At 25.6% G+C, this 22063-nt stretch overlaps 1 protein-coding gene across 4 annotated transcripts in view; it reads left to right on the top strand.

Annotated features, from left to right (window-relative positions):
- Positions 1-22063, top strand: part of LOC117167463 (telomerase-binding protein EST1A) — a 356887-nt gene that overhangs the window by 333553 nt on the left and 1271 nt on the right. For all 4 annotated transcript variants that reach the window (XM_033352451.1, XM_033352433.1, XM_033352441.1 and 1 more), the window contains 2 exons: positions 6953-7173; positions 17072-17153. In XM_033352451.1, the coding sequence (XP_033208342.1) occupies positions 6953-7173; positions 17072-17153 (303 nt within the window). The remainder of the gene's footprint in view (positions 1-6952; positions 7174-17071; positions 17154-22063) is intronic.

The raw sequence follows: 22063 nt of genomic DNA, 5'->3' as shown, positions 1-22063 counted from the left end.
AGCTCCAAGGAGATTATGTTGAAAAATAAAAAAAAATTTACCCAAAAAAAATTGTTTTTATACTTCATTCTAAGGACTTATTGAACTACCCTCGTAAATTAACCTTCATTGTTAAAAATTGTTCTTTTTTATGGTTAAAGATACAACTGTTTGGTTGAAAATATTTTTTTGAAAAATCTGCTTGTGATAAAAAATGAATCTTCTTGTCGAAAATAGTTATTTTTTATGTAAAAATTCGATTATTTGTTTGAAAATTTACGTATTTTGTTGAAAAATTATTTTTTGGTAAAAAACGAACGTTCTTTGTTAAAAATTAAAATATTCCAAATGAAAATTTAATTTTGCTAGAAAATTAATCTGCTTTGTTCAAAATTCGTCCTTTTTAGTTAAAAATTTGTGTATTTTATCGAAATTTTTGGATTGTTAAAAATTAATATTTTCTAATTAAAAATTCAATTATTTGGTTGAAAATTCATTTATTGCTAGAAACTTTATCTTTGTTTTTGAAAATTTATCTTTTTAAAATGAAAATTTGGTATATTTGGTTGAAAATTTTTGTTTGAAGAAAATTAACGTTCTTTGTTAAAAATTGTTTTTTTCTATTTTGAATTTCAACTAATTGGTTGAAAATTTATTTTTCGCTAGAAAATTGATCTTCTCTGTTGAAAATTGATCTTATTGAGTTAAAATTGTTGTGTATTTTGTTAAAAAAGTTTGTTTTTTTTTTTTAGAAAATAAACGTTCTTTGTTAAAAATTAATATTTTATAGTTGGAAATTTAACTATTTGGTTGAAAATTCATTTTTGCTAGAAAATTGATCAGCTTTATTGAAAATTGATCTTATTTAGTTGAAAATTTCGCGTACTTTTTGAAATTTTTTAAAATGAAAAATAAACGTTCTGTTTAAAAATTAATATTTTATAGTTGAAAATTTAACTGTTTGGCTAAAAATTCATGTTTTGCTAGAAAATTAACCTTCTATGTTAAAAATTAATATTTTGTAGTTGACAATTGGTCTATTGGGAGAAAATTGAGCTTCTTGGTTGACACTGAACTTTTCTCTTAAAAATTCATTCTTCCAGGATAAAAAGTCAAACGTTTCTTAAAAATCCTACTTTTCAGTTTGAAAGCTTCACTCTTTTTTTTTAAACACATCTTTTTGGTTTGAAAATTCATCTCTTTTGGCAGAAAACTAATTTTTCTTGATCAAAAATTCAATTATTTTCTTGAAAATGGAATATACTTCGACCTAAAATCTAAGCAATATGATAACTACATTAATTTGATCAAAAAGAATCTATTCCCCTATTTTCGAGAAAAATTACCTCAATATTCCCTGTTTTAAAAGTATTTTTGACTCTGTAGTTTGTTAGAATTTTATTTTTTAAATCAAAAATTGAGAGACATTCGGATTCTTCATCCTGCAGTCAAATATGCATCTGGATTTGTAGTCGTGAGAACTTACCTGTGAACTCGCCGTTCCTGGGCCAGGTTAGTTGGGCCGTTAAGAGGTCAGGGGGCGGCTACGGCTGATTTTGCGTTGAAGAATACTTTCGGTTTCGACCAGGCAGACAAGGATCAAAAACTTTAGACTCTAATCCGTATAATTGTATCTCAACGAAAAAATACATAATGACAGGTTACAATTATGAGGGAAAGAAAAAAATTTGCCCGTAGGGCCCAAAAATAAGGCCCAAAATAGAAGTCCCAAAATGATAAGGCCCAAAATCATAAGAATCGGAAATTGAGTCTAAACACTGAAGGATTTACATTTAATGTTAATATATTGAGAAGATACGTTTATTTTTAAAAATGTGGAGACTGAAAAAAAAACCAGAAGATAAGTGTGATTTTACATTTTGACTTGGAATTTTTTTTAATCCTAGAAGGATTATTTTATTTATTTTTTTATTTTATTATTATAGAACTCGTGATATCAGTTTAATTATTTAACATTTTTTTTAATATTTATATTTAATAAGTCCAATAGTCTTGTTTAATTAAAAAACAATTTTATTTGAAAACCATCGACTACAATGTAATAACTAAATTTTGAACTCAAAATTTCAGAATTTGAAGTTAAAGCCAAATTTAAGTCAATTCAATTGCGTTTTTTCGTTTGTTAAATTGAATAATTTATAATCAGATGATTTTGAATCCTAATGTTTTTAAATTCAAATATTAAAGACATTGAAATTATTCAACTTCGAAACCTTTTAATTCTTTAAGTTAAAATACTAAAGACATTAGTAATTATTTTAATTCATAATTTTGAAACCCATGTTTAAAACTGTTCCACTTTGATTTCTCTAATTTTCAGTTCAGTTTTGAATTTTTTAATTAAAAAATATATGTTTTTAATTGCAAAATTCAATTTTAGTTGCTGGGATTCAATTTTAGTTTAGCAACTCTCCAATCTGAATTGCCAGGTTTCAGATTCAATCGATAGAATTAGGTTCTCATGGCAATAGTTGAATTTTAATTGCTATAGTTCTATTATTGTTGTTAAATTTCAATTATAATTACTATAATTTAATTTTAGTTGATCGAATTTAATTTCAGTTTTTAAAATACAATTTTAGTTGCTATAATTCAATGATGGTTGCTAAAATTCAACTTTAATCGATAAAATTCAATTTTAGTTGCTTTTAATTTGTGAATACAAAATTCCTTAGTATCTCGTATTTTATTCCTTTATTTAAAACTTATCTTGAAAATTGTTACACTTTAATTTCTCTAATTAGCAGTTCAGTTTTGAATACTTACATTAAGAAATTGTTCAGTCTAAAATGGACTGGAAGGTCTTGTCAGAGTTTTTTTTTATTAATAAATCAAATTTGTTGAATAAAAAAACTCAATTAAAATATAATAAGTATAATATTTAAGTCAAATTTTACGTTTAGAATTGTCATTAAGTTGCTGGAATTGAACTTTAGTTGATCAATTTTCTAACTTAAATTGCTGTCTTTAATTTTCGATAGCTATCATTGAATTTCAATGGCGGTAAATTTAATTTTACTTTCTACAATTTAATTGACATCGGTTAAATTCAATTTAGATAGCTAGAATTCGTCTTGAGTTTATATAATTCAATTTATATTTCTAAAATTCTAATAGAGCTGCTGAAATTCAATTTTAGTTACTCGAATTCAGTGTCAATTACAATAATTTAATTTCAGTTGCTAGAATCCAATTTAGGTTTCTAAAATTTAATTTTAGTTGTTTAAACTTAATTTTATTTGCAAGCATTTAACTGTAGTTACTGAAATTAAATTTTAATATGCTAGAATTAAATTTCTAGTATGCAATTTAAATTGCTAGAATTCAATTGTAGTTTACATAATTTAATTTTAGTTTCTAGAATTCAGTTTAATTCACTCGAAATTAATATGAGTAATAAGAAATCAATTTTAACTACTATTATAGAATTAAATTTGTATTTAAAGAATTAAATATCAACTGCTATAATTTAATTTTGAGCGATAAAACACAATTTATTTTCTAGAATTCAGTTTTAGTTGGTAGAATTCGTTTTTAATTGGTATAATTTAATTTAAACACTTGAAATTCAACTTAAGTTGATATAACTCAATTTAAATTGTTATATTTAAATTAGAATTACTAGAATTCCTGTTTATTTACTACAATTCAACTTTATATACTAGAATTCAATTTTCGTGTGCATAATTCAATTTTAATTGCTAAAATTCATTTTCGAGCTCTAAAAATCAATTTTACTTGCTATAATTAAACTTAAATGGCTAGAATTCAATTTAGGTTTCTTAAATTCAATTTCAATTACTTGAATTCAATTTTAGTTGCTAGAATTCAATTTAAATCGCTAGAATTGAACTTTAGTTGATATAATCTAATTTTAGTCGCCGGAACTAAATTTTAGTTACTAGAGTGCCATTTTATTTAGTAAAATTAAATTTTATTTACTAAAAGTAAAATTTAGTTTGCTAGAATTCAATTTAGTTTGCATGAATTTAACTTTAGTTAATAGAATTCAACTTTAGTTTTGGCGCCTAGAATTACATTTTAATGGCTCTAATTCACTTTTAATGACTGGAGTTTAATTTTATATTCTAGAATTCAATTTGAAATTTTAAAATTCACTTTCAATTGCCATATTTCTGTTTTGATAGCTAGAAATTAATTTTATATGCTCGAATTCAATTTTAATTGATAGAATGCAACCTTAGTTTCAGTGGCTAGAAATTAAGTTTTTCGAGAAAAGCACAATTTTAATTATTAAAATTAAATTTAGTTTTCTAGCATTCAATTTCAGTTGCTAGAATTCAATTTTAGTTGCTTAAACCTAATTTTATTTACTAGCATTTAATTATAGTTACTGGAGTTTAATTTTTATTTGCTAATATTCAATTAAAGCGGTTAGAATTCAACCTTAGTCTATAGAATTCTCTTGTAGTTTACAGGATTCAATTTTAGATCTAGAATTTAATTTAAATAGCTAAAATTTAACTCCAGTCGATAGAATCGCATTCCAGTTACCGGCGTTCATTTATATTTTCTTGAACTCAGTTTAATTTGCTCTAATTTAATCTAAGGCACCAGACATCAACTTTAAATACTAGAATTAAATTTTAGTCGGTAGAATTGAATTGTAACTGCTATAATTCAATTTTGAGCGATAAAGCACAATTTATTTGCTAGAATTCAGTTTTAGTTGGTAAAATTAATTTTAAATTGATATAATTTAATTCAAGTGGATAGAATTCAACTTGAGTTGATATAATTCAATGTATATTGTTAAATTTCAAATAGAATTGCTTTAATTCATGTATATTTACTATAATTTAACTTTAGATACCAGGCTTCAATTTTCACGTGTATAATCCAATTTCAATTGCTAGAATTCACTTTCGAGGTCTAAAAACCAACTTTAGTTGCTATAATTCAATTACAGTGGCTAAAATTCAGTGTAGCTTTCTACAATTCAATTTTAGTTACTTGGATTCAATTTTAGTTGCTAGAATTTAATTGAAATGGCTAAAATTTAACTTTAGCCGATAGAATCCCATTTTAGTCGCCGGAATTCCATTTTATTTACTAGAATTCAATTTTAGTTGTTATTATTCAATTTCAGTTGCTTTAATTTAATTTAAATCGCTAGAATTACATTTTAATGGCTCTAATTAATTTTTAATAATTAGAATTGAATTTTTTATTCTATAATTCAATTTTAGTTGTTCAAATTCAATTTCAATTACCAGAGTTCTGTTTTAATATCTAGAAATTAATTTTATATGCTCGAATTAAATTTTAATTGCTATAATTCAAACTTGGTTTCAACGGCCGGAATTGAATTCTAATGAAAAAAAAACACAATTTTAATTGTTATAATTAAATTTAGTTTTCTAAAATTTAATTTTAGTTGGTGGAATTCAATTTTAGTTCCTAGAATTGAATTCTTACTACACGAATACCATTTTAATTGACAGATTTCAATTTAGATGACTGGAATTTAATTTGGGTTCCTAAAATTCAATTTTTGTTACCATAATTTAATTTTAATTGCTATAATTCAATTTTAGTTACTAGAATCAAATTTTAATTGCTTGGATTAAATTTAAACTTCTAAAACTAAACTTTAATTGCTAGAATTCAACCTTAGTTTCAATGGCTAGAATTTAATTATTATAAAAAGAATACAATTTCAATTGCTGCATTTAAATATAGCGTTTTCAAATTTATTTTTAGTTGGTAGAATTCTATTTAAATTTCTCATTTTAATTTAAATTGCTAAAACTCGACTTGTGTTGATAGAATTAAACTTTAGTTTCGTTGGCTAGAATTAAGTATAAATTTAAAAAATGTAATTAAAATTGATAGAATTCAACCTTCGTTTTCATATCTAGAATTTAATTATAATGTCCATAACCAAATTTCAATTGCTAGAATTAAATTTAGGTTTCTAAAATTTAATTTAATTTACTATAATACAATTTAAATTGCTAGAACTTAATTTGAGTTCTTATAATTCAATTTTAGTTGCTAGACTTAATTTTAAATTGCTTATTTCAATTTAAATTGTTAAAATTCAACTTGAGTTGATAGAATTGAGCTTCAGTTTTGTTGGCTAGAATTAAATTTAAATTTATAAAATTAAACTTAAATTCATAGAATTGTAACCTTGGTTTCAATTGCTAGAATTTAATTCTAATTACAAAAATACAACTTAAATTTCTAGAAGTAAATGTAGATTTTTTAATTTCAATTTTAGCTGCTAGAATTCAATTTAAATTGATAAAATTTAATTTTAATTGAAAGAATTTACCATTAGTTTCGATGACTAGAATTCAAACATAATGACAAGAAGACAGTTTCAATTTTTATGATTAAATTCAGGTTGCTAAAATTCGATTTTATTTGCTATAAATCAATGTAAATTTCTAGAATTAAATTTTATTAAGTGTGAATAGGCTTTTAAATTAATTTTTAGTTTGCTAGAATTCAATTTAAATTGCTAGAATTTAATTTCAATTCTTAGAATTGAACCCTAGTTTCGATGGCTACATTTCAATTCTGATGACAAAAAGACAGTTTTAATTAAAATGATTAAATCCAGGTTTCTAAAATTCAATTTTAGTTTCTAGAAATTAATTTTAGTTCTTAGAATTCAATTTTAGTTGCTAGAATTAACATTTTTATTTAAATTGCTAAAATTCAACTTTGGTTTCGATTGCTAGAATTAAATTTGAAAGGCTCTAATTCACTTTTATTTATTAGAATTCAAGTTTAATTATTAAAATAAAATTATAGTTTAGCAATTCTCTAATTTTAATTTTGCTAATTCTCAGATTTAATTTCTAGAATTTTAATGTCTAATTTGAAATCTATCTTCAAATTTTTTCACATTAAATTATCTAATTTGCGCTTTAGCTTTGAATTCTTAAATTCAGAAAGAAATGTTTTCTTTTTTTTTTAGTTCTAAATGAATTGGAAGGTCTTGCCAGAGGAGCAGAAACTCGAGATTCTCCACCTGCATTCCGGGCGACCTTAAATCCTGAACACGTTGCCAGAGTAGCTGAAAATGCAAAAGCTGCACTGGCTTTTGCAAGAAGTCGAAATCCAGCTATTCGATGTTTGACCACTCGAGGCACAGTTTTGACATCGAGTACTTTTACTGTTGAAGAGGATGTTACTCAGGTAAAAATTATTAATTTATTTTATTATATTTTTGTGTTTTCAAATTTTTTATCGAATTTTTCCGAGATATTTCCCCCTTTTCCCCCCTATTTTAAATTTTCTCTTTTTCCCTGTTATGAAAAATATTTTCCTCTATCGTTTAATTGCGAACTGTATTAATAGAATCTGATTCTATTTTTATTCGAAATTTATCTCCTTTTCTTTTTTATTAAATTATTTCGTCAATTTTTTAATGACGATTCATTAGTTTATTTACAAATGTAATTATGTGGTGGTTAAACATTTCCTTTTTTGGACAGAAAATTCGTGCTTTTGGATTCAAAATTCTTATTTTTTTATTGAAAAATTATATTGTCCGGCTGCTTTGTAGAAAATTCGTTATTTTGACCTAAGAATTTAACTTTCTTCTTAAACTTCTCGGTGAAAGTTTAATTTTATTATTGAAGATTCATTACCTTAATTGAAAATCAACTATTGAAAATTTAATTACATTATTAAAAATTGAACTATTTTGTAGAAAATTTTATTATTTTGTTCAAAAATCATCGTTTTGGTTAGTCATTGCTTCTTTGGACTTAAAAATTTGTCCTTTTAGATTGAAAATTAATATTTTTGTTGTTCAAAAATCATATTGTCTGGTTTTAAATTCAACTTTTTTGCCGAAATTCTTAGTTAAACATTAATTTTATTATGAAACATTCATTAGTTTAGTTGAAAATCAACTATTTTTTCGAAAAATTATTTATATTATTAAACATTTAATTATTTAATTATTTTAGTTATTTTGTTAAACATTCATCTTTTAAGCAAAAATTTCTTCTTTGTCAATTGAAAAATCATTTTTTTTTTTTTTAATTCATATTTTCATGTAAAAAGTTCAATTGTTTTGTAGAAAATTCGTCATTTTGACCTATGTAAAAATTATACTTTTTTTGAACTTCACGGTAAAAATTTTATTTTCTTATTTAAGATTCATTCCCTAAATTGAAAATCTACTTTTTTCTTAAAAAATTAATTATATTATTAAAAATTGAACTATTTTGCAGAAAATTTAATTATTTTGTGGAATATTCAATTATTTGATTAAACATTGCTTCTTTGAACAGAAAATTTGTCCTTTTAGATTGAAAATTAATATTATTGTTGTTGAAAAATCATATTGTCTGGTTGTAAATTCATCTTTTTTGGCGAACTTCTCAGTTAAAAATTAATTTTGTTATTAAGCATTCAATAGTTTAATTGAAATTCAACTACTTTTTCAAAAAAAAAAAAAATTATATTATTAGAAATGTAATTATTTTCTAGAAAACTTTATTATGTTTCGAAAATTCAGCTATTTTGTTAAATATTCCTCCTTTGAACAGATAATTTTTCCTTTTGGATTGAAAATTCATATTTTTTGTTGAAAAATCATATTGCCTGGTCGTAAATTAAACTGTTTTCTAGAAAATTCGTCATTTTGACCTAAAAATTAAACGTTTTTTCGAACTTCTTGGTGAAATTTTCATTTTGTTATTGAAGACTCAGTACCCTAATTGAAAAATTATTTGATTAATCATTACTCGTTTCGACAGGAAATTTGTCCTTTTTGATTGAAAATTCATGGCTTTAGTTGAAAATAAATGATTTATTTTAACATTTAATTATATTATTAAAAATGTAACGATTTTGTTGTAGACAATTCATTTGGTTCTTTAAAAAATTGTTGTTTTTTTGTTGAAAATTTAATCATTTTTCGAAAATTTAGCTATTTCTTGAAAATTCATCTTTCAGGCAAAAACTTCTTCCTTTTGGATTGAAAAATATTCTTTTTTTGTTGAAAAACTTATATTTTCGTATTGAACATTCAACTGTTTTGTAGAAAATTGGCCATTTTCACCTAAAGATTTGACTTTTATGTCGATTAAAAATGAGTATTTTTTTCTTAAAAATTCAATTATTTCTAAAAAATGAAATTATTTGATTAAAAATGCAACTGTTTATGTTTGAATTTAAACCTTTTTGTTTCAAAATTCGAGTATGAAGTTAAAAATTCATTCCTTGTTGGTCAAAAATTCAATTATTTGCTTAAAAATTATGTTTTAATTTAAAAAGTCAACAATTTGATTAAAATCTTCTTTCTTTTGGTATAAAATTGTTTTTTGTTTGTTGATAATGCCACTGTTTTTTTGAAAATACATATCTTTTATTAAGAATTTATTTCTCGATTTTCTTGAAAATCCCCTTATTTCTCCTTTTTTTAGAGTATTTTGGATGCGAAGGCTTTTATCATTTATATTATTTTATATTTTTATCATATTGTATTATATTATATTTTTGTTTCTTAGCATAATTTTTTTGGGGCGACTAAAAAATCCTTTATAATAAAGTTACCGACATTTTTAAATTTCCGAATGAAAAATTTTTAAAAGAATAAAATTCCCAAATAATAAAATTCCCGAACTGAAAAATTTTCGAAAAATAAAATTCCCGAATAATAAAACTTCCGAATAATAAAATTCCCGAATTGAAAAATTTTCGAAAAAGAAGATTCCCGAATAATAAATTTTCCCTATCATAAAATTCCCGAAATGAAAACTTTTCGCAAAACAAAAACTCCCGAATAATAACATTCCCGAACAATAAAGCTCCTGAATAATAAAATTCGGGATTAATAAAACTTGCGAATAATAAAATACGCGAATAATAATATTTTCGAAAATAAAATTTCTGAATAGAAAAATTTTTAAAAAAGAAAATTCTCGAATAATAAAACTCCCAAATTGAAAAATTTTCGAACTGAAAAATTTTCGAAAGATAAAATTCCTGAATAATAAAACTTCCGAATAATAAAATTCCCGAATTGAAAAATTTTTGAAAAAGAAAATTCCCAAATAATAGAACTTCCCAATAATAAAATTCCCGAATGGGAAAATTTTCGTGAAATAAAATTCCCGAAAAATAACATTCCCGAATAATAAAATTCCGGATTAATAAAACTTGCAGATAATAAAATACCCGAATAATAATATTCACGAAAATAAAATTTCTGATTTGAAAAATGTTGGAGAAATAAAATTCCCGAATAATAAAATTCCCGAATTGAAAAATTTTCGAAAAAGAAAATTCCCGAATAATAGATTTTCCCCATCATAAAATTCCCGAAATGAAAACTTTTCGCAAAAGAAAATTTCCGAATAATAAAACTTCCCTATCATAAAATTCCCGAAATGAAAACTTTTCGCAAAATGAAATTCCCGAATAATAAAATTCCGGATTAATAAAACATTTTTGAATAATTAAATCCCTCAATAATAATATTCTCTGATAAGAAAATTCCCGAATAAGAAAATTAATCGAATTATAAAATCCACAAATGATAACAATCCTGAACCTAAATATGAGCGACAGAGAAATCCAAATAATAAAATTCCCGATTAATAAAACTTCCAAAATATTAAAATTCCAAAAAAATAAAATTTCCGAATAATAAAATGCCCGACAGTTTTTAAAATTACCGAATTTCAGAATTCTCGAATATAAACCATTAAATTGTTTTTATAAATAAAAAAATAAATGGTAATAATTTAATTAATTTTATAAATAAAATTTTTTTTAATAGTTTCAATTCGGAAATCTTCCACTTCGGATATTTTTCGGCAATTTTTTAACAGAAATTTTTTAATCCGATAAATTTATAAACTGCCGGGACTTAATTTATTCGGGAATTATTCAATTCGGAAATTTTTTGAGATTTTTCAGTCTCATTTTTTTAGATTGAACTCAGGTTTTTAATTTTTTTTAATGATTAATTCTTATTCAGATTCAAATTCTAGAAATAAGCGATAAATCTTTTTCTTAAAAATAAATAGTTTCTATCAATTCTTCTCTTTGAACCTGTTTTAACAACTATGTATAAAGAATGATTAATAGGGCAACATTGAAACCTGTAATAAAACTTGTATTTTGATAAGAAAAGTCTCGGGAATCCAAGTATAAAATCAATACTGAAATTGTTGATTAAAATTCATGTTTCTGTCAATGTGGCAACAGTTAACTTTATCCGGAAGCGTGAATCCAATATTTTTTAAATTAAAAGTCTGAATTTGAAAGTAAAATTACTCAATCTTGCTGTTTTTTTTCTCTTCTTATTAAATTTATTGTTTTATTAGTTCAATAATTTGGAAAATATTTTATCTTTTAAATAAAGTTTATTTAATTTGAATTTAATTTGATTCAATTTAAACAGAAAGAATACAATTCGAATTTAGTTCAATTTATTTGTAACAGCTAAGATTTACAATTCACTTTTTAGTGTTAATTTAAATGGCTAGAATAAAACTTTATTTCTTATAATTCAATTCTATTTTCTAAAATTCAAAATTAATTGCTGAAATTCAATTTTAGTTACTAGTATCCAATTTTGGCGGCTGTGTGATTCAATTTTAGATGCTAGAATTCAATTTCAGTTGTTATAATTCAATTTAAGTGGCTTTAATTCAATATTAGTTGCTAAAATTTAACTACGGTTTCTAAAATTGAATTTTATTTACGAGAATTCGATTTAAATGGTTGGAATTCAATTTAAATGGATAGAATTCAATTTAAATGGATAGAATTCAATTTAAATTGATAGGAATCAATTTAACTGGCTATAATTCAGTTTAATTGTCTAAAATTAAATTAAAATAGTTAAAATCCAATTTCAGTAGATAAAATTAAATTTAGGTTTCTTCAATTAAATTTTAGTTACCTAGAATAAACTTTAGTCGCTAGAATTTAATTTTATTTACTAGAGTTAAATTAGATTTTACTCGAATTCAATTCCCATTGCTAAAATTGAATTTGAATTGATAGAATTTAATTTAAATAGCTAAAATACAAATTAAGTTGCGATTATTTAATTTAAATAGTTAAAGTTTAATTAAAGTTACCCGAATTCAATTTCAGTTACTCGAATTTATGTTTAGTTACTATAATTCAACGTCAGTTACTAAAATTAAATTTTCGTTTCTATAATTATATTAATGGTTTGAATTCAATTTGAGTTGCTATAATTCAATTTGAATTGCTAAAATTAAATTAAAAGCTGAAATTAAATTTCAGTTATTCGAATTCATGTTCAGTTACTATAATTCAAGTTTAAGTGCTAGAATTAATTTTTGTTACTAGAATTTCAATTGTAGTTACTTCAATTCAAATATTGTTACTAGAATTCTATTTTAGAGACTTGTATTCAATTTTTTTGCTATGATTCAATTTATGTTTCGAAAATATAATTTTAGTTTCTTAACTTCAATTTGATTTGCTAGATTAAATTTTAGGTTCTTATAATTCAATTCACGTTTCTAAAATGTAATTGTACTTGCTAGCATTTAATTATAGTTACTAGAACTCAATTTTATTGGACTAAATTTAATTTTCGTTGCTCTAATTTAATTTCGACTGCTGGAATTGAATTCTAATTCATAGAATTCGATCTAAATGGATAGAATTCATTCCGAATTGCTATCATTCAATTTGAATCGCAAAATTTCAATTAAAGCTGAAATTCAATTTCAATTACCCTAATTAATATTTATTTGCTATAATTAAACTGTAGTTTGCTAAGATTAAATTAATAAATTTTAGTTACTAGAATTTCTATTTTATTTACGTCAATTCAATTTTTGTTGCTGTGATTTAATTTCGGTTTGCAAAATTCAATTTTAGTTCCTAAAATTTAATTCAAACTTCTGACTTCACTCATGTACGTAATTTTTTTCAAATCGGTTACGGGAATTCATGTTTAGTTACTATAATTCAACTTCAATTGCTAGAATTAAATTTTAGTTACTTCAATTCAATTTTAGTTACTAGAATTCTATTTTAGCAGCTATAACTGTATTATTGTTGCTATGATTCAATTTAGGTTTTTAAAATCCCATTTTAATTGCTCAAATTAAATTTGATTTGCTAGAATTAAATTTTAGTTTTTATAAATTAACTTGAGTTACTAGAGTTCAGCTTCACTCAATAGAATCCAATTTTAGTTTATAGAATTCAATTTCAATTGCTAGAATAGAATTTCGATTGGTGGAATTCATTATTATTTTCTATAATTCAGTTTTAATTGCTAGAATTTACTCTTAAGCGTTATAGAATTATTTTTCAATTTTTATTTTCAATAATGATTGAATAGAGAGTGATAAATTGGAATATCAGAGTTGCAAATAAAAGAAGAATAAACTCGCTTCGAAACAAGGTAAGGTCTGATGGACACCCATCCAACTTTTGCTATCGTTTGCTATCTCGTTGGTAAGACTCGAATCGATCCACGAGGATACTATCGTAACAGGAACTCAGATCTCGAGAAACCCTCGATAACGACTGGCGCTCGTTAATTTTTCTTCTCGCATCGATGAGTGAAAGATCCCATCTTGCAGTTCCTCAAGATCTTCCTTCTTCTTTCCCTCCCGAGATAGGCATTCGAATTTATTCCCTTCTGCTATAGTGATTATACCCTGGCGATATCGATGCCAGTCGTAGGCGTATTTATTGCACGCACGTTTTTTGATGTTTCCCTTAACAAGCATCACAAGTTTAATAAAACAAAAATCAAACTCATGGGAAGTTAAAAAAAAAAACCCTTGATTGTTAGAGTACAATGTTAATTAGGAGGACTTAATTTTATTGGTTAAAAATCAATTTTAGTGGTTATAACTAACCGTTAGTTGCTAGAATTCATAGTTAGCTTTTTGAATTCAATTACAGTTGTTACAATTCAATTTTAGCAGTTAAAATTCAATTCAAATTGATATAATTACATTTTAGTTGCTGCATTTAAAGTTTTAGTGGCTGGAATTATATGAAGTTGCTAAAATACAATTTTAGTCATTATAATTTAATATCAATTGATAGAATGCAATTGTATTTACCGGATTCCATTTTTAGTTGCTAGAATTCAATTACAGTTGCTAGAACTCAATTGTAGTTGTTATAATTCAATTTTAGTGGCGAAAAATCTATTTTACTCGTTAGAATACAATTTTAGTCGCCAGAATGTAATTTTAGCTACCATAATTTATTTTAAGTTGCTCTAATTAAATTTTAGTGGTTAAAAAACAATTTAAGTACTTAGAATTTGATTTTAATTGATAGTATTTAATTTCAGTTGCTAAATTTAAGGTTTTAGTGAGTGAAATTAATGTAGTTGCGGGAATTCAATTTTAGTTATTATAATTGAATTGCAATTGTAAGACTTTAATTGTATTTATTGGAATTAATTTTTAGTTGCTATAATTAAATATTAGCTTTTAGAATTCAATTTTAGTTGCTACAATTGAATTTCAGTACTTAGAATTCGATTTCAATTGATAGTTATAATTTTAGTTGACACATTTAAAGTTTTAGTTGCTAGAATTAATTGCAGTTATTGGAATTTCATTTTAGTTAATATAATTAATGTTAAGTAGCTGAAATTCAATGCAAATGGCTGTAATTCAATTTAAGATGCTAGAATTCAATTTTAGTTATTTTAATTCAATATCAATTGTTAGAATGCAATTGTATTTACCGGATTCCATTCTTAGTTGCTAGAATTAAATTTCATTTGCTAGAACTCAATTTTAGTTGGTAAAATTCAATTTTGGCTACATAAAAATCAATTTTAATCGCTAGAATTTAATGGGTGGAGTTTTAATGGGTGGATTTAATTTAGTTGTTGGAATTCAATTTTAGTCATTATAATTGAATTGCAATTGTTAAGCTGTAATTGTATTTACTGGAATTAATTTTTAGTTGCTACACTTCAATTTTAGTCACCAAAAATCAATTTTAGTTGCTATAATTGAATGTTAGCTTCTAGAATTCAATTTCAGTTTCTACAATTGAATTTAAATACCTACTTAGGATTTGATTTCAATTGATAGATATAATTTTAGTTGACACGTTTAAAGTTTTAGTTGCTAGAATGAACTGTATTGGCTGGAATTTAATTTGAGTTAATGTAATTAAAATTCAGTGGCTGAAATTCAATGTAAATGGCTTTAATTTAATTTAAGATGCTAGAATTCAATTTAAATGACTAGGATTTAATTTTAGTTACTCGAACTCATGGTTAATTGCTATAATTGATCTTAAGCCACTAAAATTAAATTTTAGTTCGATTTTAATTTTAGCGAATTTAATTCAATATTTGTTGTTATAGTTCAATTTTAATTGCTATAATTCACTTTAATTGACAAGAGTTTAGTTTTAATTACTCGAATTCATGTTCAGTAACTATAATTTAACTATAGTTCCTAAAATTAAATGTTATTTACTAGAATTAAATTGTATTTGACTATAATTCAGTTTTGGTCGCTATAATTCAATTTAAATGTCTAGAATTCAATTCTATTCGCTAGAATTCCATTTTAGATATTATAATTCAATATCATTTTTCAGATTCCATTTCTGGTTGCTATAGTTCATTTTCAGTCGCTAGAACTCAATTTTAGTTGGTAGATGTCAATTTTAGTTGCTAAAAATCCATTTTAGTCGCTAGAATACAATTTTATTTGCTAGAATTTAATGTCAGCTACTAAAATTTATTTTAACTTGCTCTAATTAAATTTCAGTGACCAACAAACAATTTTATTACTTAGAATTCAATTTCAATCGATAGTATTTACTTTCAGTTGCTACATTTAAGGTTTTATTGGGTGGAATTAATGTAATCGCTGGAATTCAATTTTAGTTATTATAATTGAATTGCAATTGTTAGAATTTAATTGTATTTACTCGAATTAATTTTTAGTTGCTGTAATTCAATTTTAGTACTTAGATTTCGATTGCAATTGATAGCTATAATTTTAGCTGCTACATTTAAAGTTTTAGTTGCTAGAATTAATTGTAGTTGCCGGAATATAATTGTAGCTAATGTAGGTAAAATTAAGTGGCTAAAATTGAATTTAAATGGCTTTCATTCAATTTAACATGCCAGAATTCATGCTTAGTAACTATAATTGAACTATAGTTCCTAAAATTTAATGTTAGTTGCTGGAATTCAATTTCAGTGGATACAATTCAATTTTAATTTTTATAATTCAGTTAAATCGATAGGATTCAATTTAGGGTTTTAAAACTCAATTTTAATTGCTTAAATTTAATTTGAGTTACTATAATTCAATTTTAGGTATTGAAATTGAATTAAGGTTTCTAAAATTTAGTTCAAGTTGCTTAAATTCAATTTTAGTTACTAGAATTCAATTGCTGCTGCTAGAACTAAATTTAAGGTATTAGAATTCAATTTCCGTTACTAGAATGAAATGTCAATGACTTGAATTCAACTTTAGTTGATGTAATTCAATTTAAATGAATCAAATTTAGTTAAAATTGCTAAAATTTAATTTCAGTTACTCTTATTCAATTTTGGCCGCTTTCTTTAATTTTACTTACTAAAATTCAACTTAGGTAGATCGAAACAAGTTTCAGTTGCCAGAATACAATTTTAGATGCAAGAATTCAATTTAGATTTGCCGGAATTCAATTTAACCCTCAAACGGTACACTCCAACCCAGCTTACGTAAACGGTAAACTGGTGCGTATACTGGTTTGTTTGCAATATTAATATTAATTATTTAATATATTTAGCTTATAATAAACAACTAGAATATATCACAAATATTAAACATATACATGTTTAATATATGTGGGGGTAATCCACTGCAACTGTATTTATGTCAATGCCAACAAAATGAAAAAACTTCGGGTGCGAATTCACACCAGTGTACCGTTTGAGGGTTAAATGGCTAGAATTGAACAGGCGTGTTGTATACTAATAAATAATAAGTGTTCTCCTTCGCTTCAATTTATTATTCAGTATTATTTCAATTCCACAAAGAAGAATTAAAAAAAAAAGAAGAAGAATTCTAAACATTGCTCATTTTTGTTGCAGGATGGCTCAACCAGGAACGATGACAGAATCCTAGCAACCTGTCTGAGTCTCTGTAGATCTACAAAGGATCAAATAACTTCAGGTAAGTCTTTTAGGATGACCCTAATATCATTCATGGTGGCAATTTGACTTGAAACCCTAAAAAATGTTGGAATTTTTTTTTAATCACAAAACTAGCCCTTGAAAATCCTGGAAATGACCTGGAATTTAACTAGAGAATCTTCGAAAGTGGAAGGACACCACAAATCCTCCCCTAGTTTGAACATATGAGTAGAAGTAGCAGAGAAAAACTTCGGGAAAAAATATAAGTCCCCTTTTACCCTATTTCTCTAAAAATCACATATGATCCCTATTTTAGAGTTTTGTCAATTTTTTCCCAATTTTTTTTTAAAGCTGCGATTTATTATATTTTCTTTAATTTCTCACGGTTGGATTCTTAACAGTTGAAATTTCAATTTTAGGTTTTCTTCCATTTTTAGTGTTTGAAAATTCATGAAAATTGATAATTTTATTATTAACTGTTAAAAATCTAAGGAACTTGTTAATTTAATTTTCAACAGTTGAATCACATCTTTTAGTAAAAAAAATTATCCATGAGTTTTAAATTTCACTTGATACTACATGATATGCTACTTATTAATAATATATTTATCGTCTTTAAAATGTCTATAATTTTAATTTAAAATTAAATTTTTGAATTTGAAATTCTAAAATCAAATTTAAAATTAATTTTTGGAGGTTTTGAATTTTTATTTTCACATTATTGTAGTTTCAAATATAAATATTTAAAATTTGTGCACCATTTCACTATTAAATATTTCAAAATTTCATATTAAAAGCTTTGATAGTCAGTGTGGAATTGAATAATTTTTTATGTAAATATAAAGCAATTTCGAATTGAAAAGCATAAAATTTTCCAATTTTAATTAATGCAATCACATCATAGCAATATTGCTTAGTATTATTTATCTTAATTTTTATTTCTCAAAGAAAGATTCGAAAATTGTTCGATTTTTTGAGGGAAGATTTGAAATTAAAAAGTTAAAAATCAAGTTTACCATAAAAAAAATGAAAATTAAACTATCTGAAATTAATACATCAATAAATGGATAATTTCGGTTATTTTAAGTGGTTACAATTTCAGAGCTCTGAATTTTTATGATGAACGCTACATTTATAATTTTTCCCTTTCATAGGTTTTAATTTTGCAATCAAAATTGAATTGGCTGAATTTTGAAAAGTATTATTAGCAATTTAAAAATTATTCATTTTTGAGTGATTTAAATATACCTTAAATAATTACAATTTTTAAGGGTTTGAGTAGAAAAAAGTTTAAATATCGCCATTTTTGGTGACTAAAGTTCTTTTTCAGTTTTAAATGAAGTTCGCATTCGTTTAAGTTTCAACGTTCCGGAGTAGAAATTTTTTCATTTTTAACGTTTGCTATTTTAAGTGACTATTTATTTTCATATTTTACTTAGAATAATTCAATTCATTTTTTCATTTTAGAAAAATGTATTTGGCTTTGAACTGAAAATAGTTCAAATTCGATTCTTAAGATATTTTATTTTTAACGTTTTGACATTCTCCTATTTGAAAAATTTCATCTAAAATCATGCTATTTTCGTGATTCTCCAAATCAAATGAAAATTGTTTAATTTTTAGCGCTTGGACTCAGAAATTGTAGAATTCATCTCTTTTTTTCTAATTTAATTGTCCAAAATCGTTCATATATTTTTTTATATGCAGACGCTTGCAATTTGAAATTATTAATTATTGTTTCAAAAATATTTAAAACCTTATATTAAAAAATTGGGTTAATAATGGATTTTTAAATTTACATATTTTCATGTTAGTAAATAGAAATTCCGAGACATGACGCGCGATTTGCGTGCGTGCATTTACTGCTAGTATGCTATAATCCTTCTTTATTATATGATTTAAACTCAATCAACATCTTGCAAAAAGGTTTGCTGATATTTATCGACTTCCGCAACTGATAATATGTGTCAAAAAACTGCGGGCACCGCAAAGACAGTTTATGGTTTTATAAACCGCGAGAAATCTCGAATATTTACCGGAAGAAAGGCGGGAGACGAAAATTTTAAAAATAATGGCCGCCCTGGTTGGGATTGTGTGGGAAATGAGGGGAGTGTTCGCAGGGGTGGGGATGATGAAGAAATAAGGGAGGGGGTAATAGGGGAAGTCAGGGAATTGGCATTACAGAAAGAAAAAGGAAATATTGGGTGGAGAAATGAGGAGAGGAGAAATAGTGTAAATGATGGGAGGGAAAATGAGTGAAGCGGAAGTAGGTAATATTGGGGACATACGGTGTGTGGAAGTGAGATAAAAGAGGGGAAATGAAGTGAGAGGTAGTAGCGGAAGTTGGCATGAAGTAGGGAAAAATTAGTGTTAAAGAAGAGAGGGGAAATGAGATAAGGAATAGTAGTTAAAGTTGGGATGAAGTAGGCAAATGAAGAGAGGTGAATCAGGGAAAGTGAGGTGAGGGGCATCGTAGGAACAGAGGGATAATGAGGGGTTTGTAAGTAAGGGAAATGAGTGGAGGTAAATATGGTAAGCGAGGGCAAATTTTCGTTGTGGCCGTAAGAGTAGTGAAGGAAAATAAGGGGTGAGAAAATAAAGGGAGTGAGGTTAAATAAGAGAGAGGAAGTTGGCGAAATTAGGAGACGGAAAATAAAGGACAATTGTTGTAGGTGATTAGAGGAAATGATGGGTAGGGAAGCAAGGGAGATATTTACGGGGACGCATAGGGAAATTAGAGGTTTTTAAAAATAGGGGAAGTGAGAGAAATATAGGGTTGGGAAAGTAGGGAAAATAAGCGGAAGGGGATAGATTGAGTGAGGGTAAATTAGGGAGTGAAAGTAGAAGAGAAGGGAAAGGAAAATGAGGGGAAATGGCGAGTAGAGATTAATGGAGGTAGAGAAATGAAAATAAGGTGAATGGGTGAGGGGAAGTAGGAGAAATTAGGGTATGGAAAAGAGGGTAAGTGTTGAATGGTGATTAGGGGAAGTGAGGGGATTAATTGAAGGGGAAGCAGGGTGTCCACTTGACCTGGAAAACCTGGAATTGTCAGGGATTTTTTTTTGAAAGTGCGGGAATTTTGTCGAGACCGTAAATAATTTTTTTTTTTAACTGCAATATAAAATTGAATCACAATGATTCTTCATTCGTGGAAGAAGCTTTATGTTACTGTATTAAACTCTTGTTAAAAATTATTTTTTTATTTATTAATTTTTTTTAATGAAAATTAAAATATTCTGTTTTTGGTTGCAAATTGAATGGTTATAGTTTTATTCATAAAAAGTTCTATACAAAAATCGAATATTCCATTTTTAAGCGCACGATTCGAATTTGCACACTCAGCGGGCAGATTTTAATAGAAAATTCGACTTTTTTGATAGAAATGAATCTTTTGGTTTGACAATGAATCTTTTTATTAAAAATTCAGTGATTTTAGTTAAAGACTCGTAATTTTAGCTGACGATTCATCACTTGGTTTGAAAATGTAACTTTTTTTTGAAAATTATTTTTTTTTTGTTTAAAATTTAATTTTATCCTGGTAAGTGCAACTATTACAATTGAAAATTAAATCATTTTCGTTGAAAATTAATCTCTTTGGTTAAACATCAATTTTTTTAACTAAAAATGTAACTATTTAATTGTGGCTTTTAGGTTGCAAATTCATATATTTTCTTGACAATTCGTGGTCTTTGGTATAAATTAATCTTCTTGGCTGAAAAATTAGCTTTATCGTTGAAAATTTAACTGTTTCAGTTAAAGAAACTGCAGTTTTAACTTTTATCATTATTATTTCAATAACAATATTTTCCAAACTGTAAATTTAGGTAGTTCATTTTTGGTGAAAATTTGATCTTTTTTTAGCTCGAAATGCAACTATTTTATTAAAAATTTGTCTTTTTTTAGCTGAAAATTTAACTATATCGTTAAAAATTCATGCATTTCATTGAAAAATCTTTTTTTCTTGTTAGAAAATTCAGCTATTTATTTCAAAATTCAATTCCATCTATTCTTGTAGAAACCCAAGTTTTTACAATACAGTGCCCATATTGATGTGATCTAAATATGCACTGAATTTTAAATGTGAGAAGATACATTAAAAACTTGTTTGTAATGTTATTTAAAAATTTGTTTGGAATATTATTCAAATTTATGGACTTTACAGAAAAATTCAAAGAATAATTAATTATATTTTTAATATTATTTAATCAGTTGATCGTGCTAATATATTTAAGAATATCTTGTAATATTATCAGTCAATTCTTTCTAATTTAAGCATTATCTATAATAAAATCGTAAAACTGTATCCTGTGAGTCTATTGTTTAAAAAAATGATAAATCTTTGAATAGGTTCATACCATGAAAAATTGAACCTGGAAAAAATTTGGGATACCTAGAAAAAACCTGGAATTGTCAGGGCATTTTTTTCCATGAAATAAGGGAGGAGAGGTAGGGGTGATTAGGAGAGGGAAAATCAGAGGACATGGTGATGGTTGATTAGAGGTGTGGTACTAAGGGAAATTGGGTAAACATAGAAAGTGGTGGGGGGGGAGGTGATCGGCTGAAAAATATTGGAAGTGAGGGAAATTTTGGTTTGGGGTGGTAAGGGAAGTGAAGGAATAGTAGGAAGAGAATAGAGGAAATAAGGGAAAATAAGAAAGGGAAAGTAGGGAACTTCGGGGAGGGAAAGTGAGGGTACATGGTGATGAGTGATTAGGGAAAGTGAGGGATAGGGAAACAATGAAAATGGGAGAGGGAAAGTGGGGACGGGGTAGTTAGATGTTAAAAAATGTAAAGAGTTAAGGAAAAGAAGGGTGGGAAGTAGGGGGAGTGGAGGAAGTAGATGAAGTTATGGTAAAGTATAGGGAGAGGGAAATTAGGGGAAAGTGATAGATAAAGTGAGGGTAAATGAGAGAAGGAAATAAGAGAAGGGATAATGAGGTCAATGGGGGG

This window comes from Belonocnema kinseyi, chromosome 1, assembly GCF_010883055.1.
Source record: "Belonocnema kinseyi isolate 2016_QV_RU_SX_M_011 chromosome 1, B_treatae_v1, whole genome shotgun sequence".
Classification (NCBI taxonomy): domain Eukaryota; kingdom Metazoa; phylum Arthropoda; class Insecta; order Hymenoptera; family Cynipidae; genus Belonocnema; species Belonocnema kinseyi.
The sequence above is the reverse complement of the archived record's forward strand: the minus strand, read 5'-3'. Positions and strand labels throughout refer to the sequence as shown.